This window comes from Oryzias latipes, chromosome 2, assembly GCF_002234675.1.
Source record: "Oryzias latipes chromosome 2, ASM223467v1".
NCBI classification, from domain to species: Eukaryota; Metazoa; Chordata; class Actinopteri; order Beloniformes; family Adrianichthyidae; genus Oryzias; species Oryzias latipes.
This window is the reverse complement of record NC_019860.2, coordinates 3,653,343-3,662,958: the sequence shown is the minus strand read 5'-3', so window position 1 is coordinate 3,662,958 and position 9,616 is coordinate 3,653,343. Positions and strand designations below refer to the sequence as shown.

General features: G+C 38.2%; 1 protein-coding gene across 1 annotated transcript; it reads left to right on the top strand.

Moving 5' to 3' along the window:
- The first annotated feature begins 2,075 nt into the window (after positions 1-2,075).
- LOC111948935 (ADP-ribosylation factor-like protein 4C) lies at positions 2,076-5,145 on the top strand. Its single transcript, XM_023964122.1, has one exon. It carries the CDS (start codon positions 2,341-2,343, stop codon positions 2,896-2,898), a length of 558 nt encoding a protein of 185 aa, XP_023819890.1. The 5' UTR covers positions 2,076-2,340; the 3' UTR covers positions 2,899-5,145.
- Positions 5,146-9,616: the final 4,471 nt, after the last annotated feature.

Below are 9,616 nucleotides of genomic sequence, written 5' to 3'. Positions count from 1 at the left end.
CTTATTCACACAGACACACACTCGTGTGCATGTAAATGCGTGCACACATGCATTTATTTACATGCACACCACATGCGTGCACGTCTGTTTGTGTTGCGTTAAAAGGCTGCAGGTGTTTGATCTTCTGTCTGATTGGGAACGCCGGCCTCCAGTTTGTCGTCTTTCTTCGTCCCAAATGTTCTCTAAAGCCCCTCCGGTTCTCCGGTTCTTGTTTGGGAAGTGACAGAACCGACGTGGAACACCAGCTGATGTTGGAAGGAACCGAAAGTCCTTTTTCTTCTTCTTCTCCTTCGTTTCCCTGAAGTTGCTGCTCCTTCATCCAACGATGGAATTTCCACAAACATGCAGCCTTTTCCCCTAAACATGGAAATGCTGCCATCTAGCGGTGGAAATGCAGCATCGACTCATTTTCACAAACATTCATCGTGACTTTCGGCTTTCCGCCTCCAATTCCTGATTTAAAAAAAGAACACTTTGTAATTATCTAAATTAATTCTTGGAAAAATCAAATGTAGTTCAGATTTATAAAAGTAGTTTTCTGACTTCTTTTAAAAGAAATTTTTCTTTTTTGTTTAACTAAGCCCTAAAAAATTTGAAAGTGTTGAATCAAAATCACTAACTGTAAAGTCAGTAACAATTACAGAAATGCTTGAATGTGTATAGATTGTAAATAGGATAAAATACATATTTTTTAGATGTTTTAACAGGATTTTCTAACGACCCGCAAGAGACGTTCATGATTTTAAAAAAAGAGAGAATGTTTTGTGCATCTAAAGCTACGGTCACATCTGGCAAATTGTGCGGTGATCTAAATCAGTGTTTTTCAACCAGTGCGGCACACTAGTGTGCTGTGGGGGATGGTCAAGTGTGCTGTGGGAAATTGCCATCATTAACTGATCTAAAAACATTTCCCATCTCCAGGAAATCAGCTATTTGTTCATCCAAACAGGCCCTGATAAAACACTGAGGAGTTAGGAATATGAAAGATCATAAATTACTTTTTTCTTTGTGTTTATTTGATTTTATTAAAGACACTATGATAAGAATGACGGTACCGCCATTTAGCCGTAGCTTCAGACGTTTTCGGAAAAGTCCCGCCCCTTTAACTGTCTCTGTCAATCATTCTTGGAGGCTTAATCACACGTCATCGGTCTGACCAATCAGAAGTGGTTAAAGTCTTCACTTCCTTGTTCTGATTCTGCTCATAAAGTCTCTCAGTTCTAAAAAAAATAACATCTAAAGCTCGTCTTTTGCGCTGTAGCTTTCCACAGAATCCGGTGTCAGACCGTGGAACAAGGGAACAAAACAATGAAGCTCAGAGACGCGAGTCTGTCTACATCACTACATCTCCCATGATGCATTGGGTTAAAGTGACAGTCTCAGCGCACAATGAGTCTTCCTTCTTGACACCACAATCACCAAGTCTTGACACCACAATGAGCACACATCAGACAGTTTTTTAATTTTCTAACTTAACTTTTATTACATCTTTTAGAAAAAAAACTGCTGCAACTTCTAGCTTTTTCTGCCACAATTATCACAAAAATGCACGTGAGATTGTGTGTGTGTGTGGGGGGGGGGGGTCGTAGATCAATACAGACTATGAGTTTCTCCTTTGTTTTTGTTTTTTTATTGGATGCTGGTGTGCCGTGGGATTTTTATCAAGGCTAAAGTGCGCCGTGGCTCCAAAAAAGGTTGAAAAACACTGATCTAAATTCCAGATTCTCAGCTAATTCTGCAGGTGGAAACGCCGCCGTCCAGAGAGCTCTGACAATGTTTGGCACTTAAACCAAAGATGGATGAATTTGAGGTGGGTTTTTTCAACATTTTTTTAAATAACTACTTTTTAGAACAGGGTCAGTTTTTCTTTATTTTTACTTTCTTTACAATATCAAAACATTCAATTAATTTAATTAAAATCATAAATCATGAAGTCAGACAAAGTTGCAGCTTGTAGTTACTCCAAACAGCCAGCAGATGGCAGTGTTTCCGAGCTCAATGTTTGGCTGCCCTTCCATCAAAAAAAATCTGTTTTTTGATGTTTTTAATAATAAATAAATAAATAAATAAACAGCAGCCTTTATTTTCTCCTTTGGAAGAGGCGTGTCTTCGTCCTCTGCGTCGTTACGCATCTTTGGGCACCCGTGAAGCGTTTGGGCGCCGCGTGAGCTCAACCCGGAAAGCGCACGCGGGGCAGCCGGCTGTTTTAAATAGGGGGAGACTCTTGGAGTGCGCGACTTTGCGCATCTGGACAAAGCCGCGCGGCCACCTGACCGGGCCCGGAGCGGTCGGATGAAAGGGTTCTGCTGCGTCACGTGACTTCTGAGCCGGTGACCCGCCATGGGGGGCCGCCTCTCCAGCCTCCACGTCGTCATGGTGGGTTTGGACTCGGCGGGGAAAACCACGGTTCTGTACCGCCTCAAGCTCCACGAGTTCGTCGACTCGGTCCCGACCATCGGCTTCAACGCGGAGCGGGTCCGGCTGGCCGGTCCGGGCGCCTCCAGGGGCCCCCGCTGCCACCTGTGGGACGTCGGGGGCCAGGAGAAGCTGCGGCCCCTGTGGAGGCCCTACAGCCGGCGCGCGGACGGCCTCGTGTTCGTGGTGGACTCGGCGGACGCGATGCGGCTGGACGAGGCGCGCGCCGAGCTGCACAGGGTCACGCGCCTCCAGGAGAACCAGGGCACCCCGCTGCTGGTCATCGCCAACAAGCAGGACCTGCCGCGCGCGCTGGACGTGGCGGAGGTCCAGAGGCGGCTGGCGCTGGAGGAGCTGAGCGCCTCCACCCCCCACCACACCCAGCCGGCCTGCGCCATCACCGGAGAGGGGCTGGAGGAGGGCATGGAGCAGCTCCACCGGATGATCCTGAAGAGGAGGAGGAGGAGGAAGAAGAAGCAGTGACTGACGGGCTGCAGCCTTTTTCCAGAAATCACACTTTTACATGAAAGACATCAACTTTTTCTTTTCTTTTTGCACAGCATGCAAGGGATTTTCACAATAAAAGCCCCAAAGTTCAAAATAACCAAATTTCCAACAACTCAGGAAAATATATATATATATAGAGAGAGAGAGAGATATGCGCTCCAAAAATATATCCCATCATGAATAACGATGTGTTTTCATAGCGTTTTTTCCTCAAAAAACGTTTTTTAAATCAAACTTTTCTATGATATGAATAAGAAAGTCAAATAATACATTTAGTCTTTTCATTTTTCATGATGAGGGACTCTTATTTTGAAAACCCAATGAAGACTTACATGAAAGCCCTCAATTCTTTGAATGTGTGCTACATTCGGTAAGAATTTTGCATCTTTTAGGTCGATAAAATTGAAATCAAATAATGCAATGTTCTAAATTAACATGACTTATTTAGAAAACTCCAGTCTGGATGAAAGCCTTTAATGCTCCAATCAGCTGGGTGGGATTTATTGAAGTTGGAAAAAAGTTCATTTTTATTCTATAAAATATAAAATATGTATTGTCGTAAATTTCCAAAAAGAATTTTATTTTGAAAAATCAATTAAATCTTTATAAACGCCTACAATTCTTCGAATATACCTTTTGTGTGATATATTAAGAAAGGAAAAAATTAAAATATGACTCAGGCAAATAATGCAACATGGATAGTTGCATATTTCCACAATAGGGAGACTCTTATTTTGAAACTTCAAAAAGCCTTCCATTTGGGATTGTGTGATATATTTAGAACGAAAAGAAGCTTTTTTTTCTAAACATTTTATGAATCAGAAAGCTAAATAATTTAATATCTATTGTCATAAGTTTTCACCATAGAGGACTCTTATTATGAAAAATTCATTTAGGTCTTAATGAAAACCTTCAAGTCCTTGAATGGCTACGTGAGATACATTCCATAAGAAAAAGATTAATTTTTTAACCTTTTTTTTTGTTGTTTTTTTATAAAAAGTATAAATCAGGCCATCAAAAAATATTCATAAAGGAGAACTCTTACTTTGAAAACTAGAAAGGATTTTTACATGAAAGACTCGTATTTAAAGCCAAAACAACAAACATCAGGTGCAGAAAAACGTGAGAAATACCAGAATTTTCCTTTTGTCATTATGTAGGATTTATTTCACATAAAATGCCAGATATCGCGTGGCGTGTTTGAGAAATGATTTTTGCCCAAAAAATTCCCTTTGTGTGTGGAGTTTAGAGTCATACACTCTTTTTTCCCCAGGAAGGGTTTCTTTCTGTCCGGTCTCTGCGTTTGTTGCAACCTGGGTGGCATGAAAACAACTTTTGCCTCTAAATTTCTCTGAATTTTTACGTTTTTGGATTCATGAAAACAAACTATGACGACTCCGTGATGCTTAGAAAACCGAAACAGTGCCATTTTGTTTTAGCTAAATTTTAAGAAAAGGAATTAGAACCTCACATTTGAGTCACGACATAGCAGAAATTCACTTATAGTTACTTTTTTGTTCTGATAAAACAAAAAAATGTATTGGTTTAATATATATATAGCAAAAATACTTCAATAGTCCCATGTTTTCAATGTGTTTTGGTAACAGGAAGTGACATCATGTTTGGGGAAGACATCAAATGATGCTGGGGATTTGTTAAAGCTTCAGTGTCTGTTTTTAAAACGGTTACATCTGTGATTTAGATGAAGTTCCAGACGGAAAAAATCTCAGCCGGAAACGTGAAACGAAGAGGACACAGTCATCAGGGTATCGCGTGATTCTTAAACTCCTTTATTGGATTTTGATACATGTTTTTTTTTTTTTTTTTTTTTGTTAAACCAGAAGGGATCTGGTGTCCTCTGCTCTGAGTTTCTGAGGGAACGATCTGATCAAAGCCAGACAGGAAGTTGAGCGTTCCCCCGAAATAATAAAACTGGCAGGAGCCTCTTTGGATTCTTGCAAAACAATTGTTTTCGTCTTAAAACAATAAAGGTTTCAATCCGAACAAGAAAAAAACTCCAAGACGTTCCAAAAATGTCTTCTTTTGTTCTGTTATTATTTTGTTGCAATAGTTCAACTTTTTGTATAAAGATAATAATATATTAATTAGAAATTTACAAACTATGCGTTTAAAGCAAAAATGGAAAATAAAATAAAACTGTAATATTTTTGGGAATAAAGTGATTTTCAAATTAACTTTGGTGTTGGTGTGCTTTATTTAGCCAAACCTTTAAAATAATAAAAATAATTATTTTATTTATACTTTTATAATAATATTTAATATTTCTGTATTTTATTTGAAGAAGATATAAACACTTGTTTCAGTCCGGTGTTATTGTTTATTTACAAATATATTAAAAGTGTAAATATTTCTTTCACCTGTTTTATTGATTCATTCACCTTTTGATTTCACTCTAAATTCAATTAAAAGATTTTGATACAAAGTCATATTATTTATTGTTACATTTAAATAATTTAAGTAAATTTTAGAGACAATTGACTGAATTTGATGTCATTTAAAAAAAATGTTCACTTGTATAAAAAAAACACTTTTTTTATACAAATTTATGAGGGACCAATATTTTAACATATTTTCATAAATAAAATATTTTTAGTTTATTTATTTATCTATTTTTGCTTACATTTCCCAGTACCTTTTCTGTTTATTTATTAGGTTTTTACGTATTATTTTATGGGCTCTGTTCATTGCAGCCATTCCCAAAAGGAACAAACAACAACAAAAATGGTCAAATTAACTTTAAAGGCCCAGATTTCTTTCCTTCAAATTAGATAAATAAAAAAAATGACAGCAGACCTTCACAGCTGATTGAATTGAGGATATTTTTCCTCTTGTTTGCTATCTGATCCCCACTTGTGTAACCAAAAGCTGCCGTTGTTTACTTTTTGTGTGGCTGGATACTGTTTACTGGGTCATCTGGGGTCAAATTGGCGGAAGAGTTTGTTTACTGATGGAGAGGCGGCGGCGGTGCCCCGGCTGAAGCCACAGGCAGCCATGGGAACGCAGCTGTGATTGGATCTCACAGGAGTTGATGACGTCACCAGAAAAAGTCCTTCGACAGCTACAGATACGAGTTATGAAACCCACCAACTTAGTTTGAAATATTCTGCAACTCTCGTTGTGTTGCAGACGCTTTAATCAAAACCAATCTGGAAGTTTCAATGTGGTTAGCTTAGCTTAGCGTGGTTAGCTTGTTTCTCTGAGGTTATGTGGCATTGCCTGAATTCTCTCGCTAATCCCAAATCCCTATGAAGCAACATGGCAGGGGGAATTTCTAAAAGTATAGTTGTAGGTAGAGCCTTTTAGCCATCAAGCCCTTGGGGAGCGGGAGAGATTCCAAATTAGCTCGTCTGTGCTTCCGTCCTTGGCTGTGGACCTTACCAGCTAGCTGTCCCCCCAGTTCCATCTGGTTGCAGATGTGACGAAGGGCATGTAGACATTCCGATTGATTGACGAACCTTCATTTTTTTTTGTGTCATTACAACAGAGACGTATCAGTGGAAATCAACCTTTAGCCTTATAAATACTTCCTACACACACACGACAATGGTTCATTCCATTTTCAGGACGCCTCTTGAAATGGCCAATGAGCCACTCCTCTCTATGACCCTTTATGGACCCGGACAATGCAAAAAACCCACATGGGTCTTTGAAACTCCATATTGGCCCAAAAAACATAACATTTTCTGTGTTCTTTGACAAGATCTGTGCTTTTTAAACAAAAAGAATATCAGTTCGGACCAATTATTTTTAAAAATCTTGTCTGATAACCTGTTTGGATGCCAGTAAGTAGACTCCTAAAAGGATTTAGACAGCTACAAGAGTGGTAGTTTTCAAACATTTTGAGAGTTTGAGGGTTTGAAAACTCTCTGGGAGTTATGCTAACAGCAAGATGCTGCTAGCAGGATGTTTATGCCAATGACAAGATGCCCCTTAGCAAGATGGTAAGGCTACTACTAAGATGCTGGAAGCAAGATGAGCATGCTAATGGAAAAATGCTATTATAAACATACCAATGCCACTGACAAAATGGTGCAAGAAAGATGGAAATGCTGCTCGCATAAAAGTATCTACCTAGCAAGATAGTGACGCTTCTAGCCAGATGCAACTAGCAAGATTCTTGCATAGAAGTATTTTTTTTAGTTTTGTTTTTGGATAAATAGTTGATAAAGCAGACCAGATGCTCAAAACATAAACTCAATTTATGAAAGAAAGTTTAAAAAAAGGGTAGCAGCTGTTTTTTTCTTTCATTTTGATGTTGATTCAACCAGGAAGTTTATTTTTCTCTCAAATAACAAAATGAGCTGAGGACAGACTAAAGTACAACTGTAGCAATACAAAAGTAAAGTCCTAGCCAAAGCTAACTGCGAGGAGCTACAAAGAAAACAGGTTAAAAACCAGGAAAACCAACCAAACCCGAGCCTTTTTAAGGGAACAGGGAAGTAGGTCAGACTTTCAAGTGATTCCAGTTGTAAATAATATCAAGTTTGCACTCAAACAAAGAGCTTTCTTTTAGATGTTCTAAGATGAAAGAGAAAACTCACCTTGGGCACAAAGCTACACAAAAGCCATCAGAACTGCTGAGTCTCTCTGAGTGCATCATTAGACTGTCACAAAACGGCTTTACGAGTCAGCAAACATGGAAATTACAAGATAGAAAATGACACAGTGAAAAGTTATAGATGTTTCAAATCATTGGATGTGTGTGACCAGTGAAACTTTTCCCAGATATTCTACATGTTTGACTTAGTTATTGACAAGCAAAAGTGGTCATTTCCTCACTTGCGAGATGTAGGCTCTACTTATGCTGAGAACTGATCTCCCAACGAGCGTGATGAGGAGAAAAGTGTTTCCTGAAAGCAAAAAAAAAATGATGGCCTCTCTAATACTTTTCTGTTGAGGACTACATGTTTTACCAGATGAGTTTCCAACCCTTTAGGGTAGTGACGCAGTTTCTCACAAGCCCTGATCGGAGGTCAGTGACCAAATGTAGAGGCTACATTTCCTCCAAAAGAGATTTAGCTAAATGATAAAAGAGCAAACGGAAATAAAAAGTGGAGAAGGAACGTTTGTTCAGCCAATGCCCGGATGACCCTCTGTTGGAAACTGCTCATGGGAATAATTAGGACACATTTTCTCATTTTTCAGCGGCAGAGAACCGTCAAATGGAAAAAAAAAGAACTAAAATCCAGCCACTGCGATTATAAAATTTATGTATCAAAGATCATAGAAAAATACTTCACTAACATCCTAAAACAAACTAGCTCTTGTAAGCAGGTTGAGATCTATAATAGCATAGAAACAGTTGAGTTTTGAATGATGTAAAGGTCATAGCCACCATTATTAAGCAAAAAAACTCTTTTAATTGGCTTAATAATGTAATATATTATAGGGTGGGACAAATACTCAAATACAAATATTTGTAAAACTCGGTAAATGTGTCTAATGATGGAATGCTAATGCGACTGACAAGATGCTAGCATGCACACAACTTTTTGTGTTTGGTAACATAGTTTGTAGAGGACATTAAACAACCAAAAATGTAAAACTTGAACTGTTTTTATAATTCATTTATTTATACGAAATATAAATAAGTGGCGGAAATTTCTAAAAAAAAATAAATAAAAGGCAAATAAGTGCACTTGTGTGATGCTAATGTCATACTAGCATGCAGTAACCTTTTCCGTGTATGAAAAAAGAGTTTGTGGAGGATATGCAGTAGACCAGAAGTGTAAAACCTTTCTGATTCAAATTTTAATTAACTAACTAAGGTAGTTTTCATGGTGAGATGCTAATGCGACTGATGAAACCCTAGCATACCTTTTTTGAGTTTTTGGAACATAGCTTAATGATGATATTAAACTATGTTCCAAAGTAAACACTACTTTTAAAAAACAAACTGAAATTAACCAACTCAAAAAAATGAGATAAAAATAAATATAGGACATTTGTAAAAAACTGGCAGGATGCTAATGTGACTGACATGATGCTAGCATCCAAGTACATTTTCTGTGCTTGGAAAAACAATTTGTGTAAGACCAGAGGCTCAGAACCTAAAGTTCTTCTAGTAAACAAGCTTCCATTAGCAACATGTAAGAGTTGAGTAAAAGAGAAATACTGGTATGCATGGAGAAATGTAAGACTTGGTACACGTGTGTCATGTCAACATGCTAATGGGACGCTAGCATACAAGCTAGCTTTTTTTGTGTTTGGGAAAATTGTTTGTGGGAGACGTGTTTAGCAGACCAAAGTTGTAAAACTTGAAGGGCCTATGTCATGCTAAATCAACTTTTTTGAGCTTTTAAGTGTATTATAATGTTAATTCCTTGCAAAATAACAACCGTAAAGTGGTATTCTGTAGGGGTGTGTATTGGCAAGAGTCTGGCAATGCGATATGTATCGTGTTACATCTCAAGTGTCACTCGTCGATCCTGCTTCAAAGCACAACGATCCGTGTTTTTATATGGTACTGGCAGCAACGTGGCATAGAGTGTCAGTCCGGTACCCATCCCAAATGAAAGCTAAGTAGTACATGTCTCAAAAATTGCGAGGCTGACTGATCATTTAGCGTTAAACACTATGATGACTGCAGTCACACAAGATTATTATTAAGGTGAACTGTACACTTTTCATTTGTAGTTGTGTGTATTTTTTTTGCTATGATTATTTGTGTATA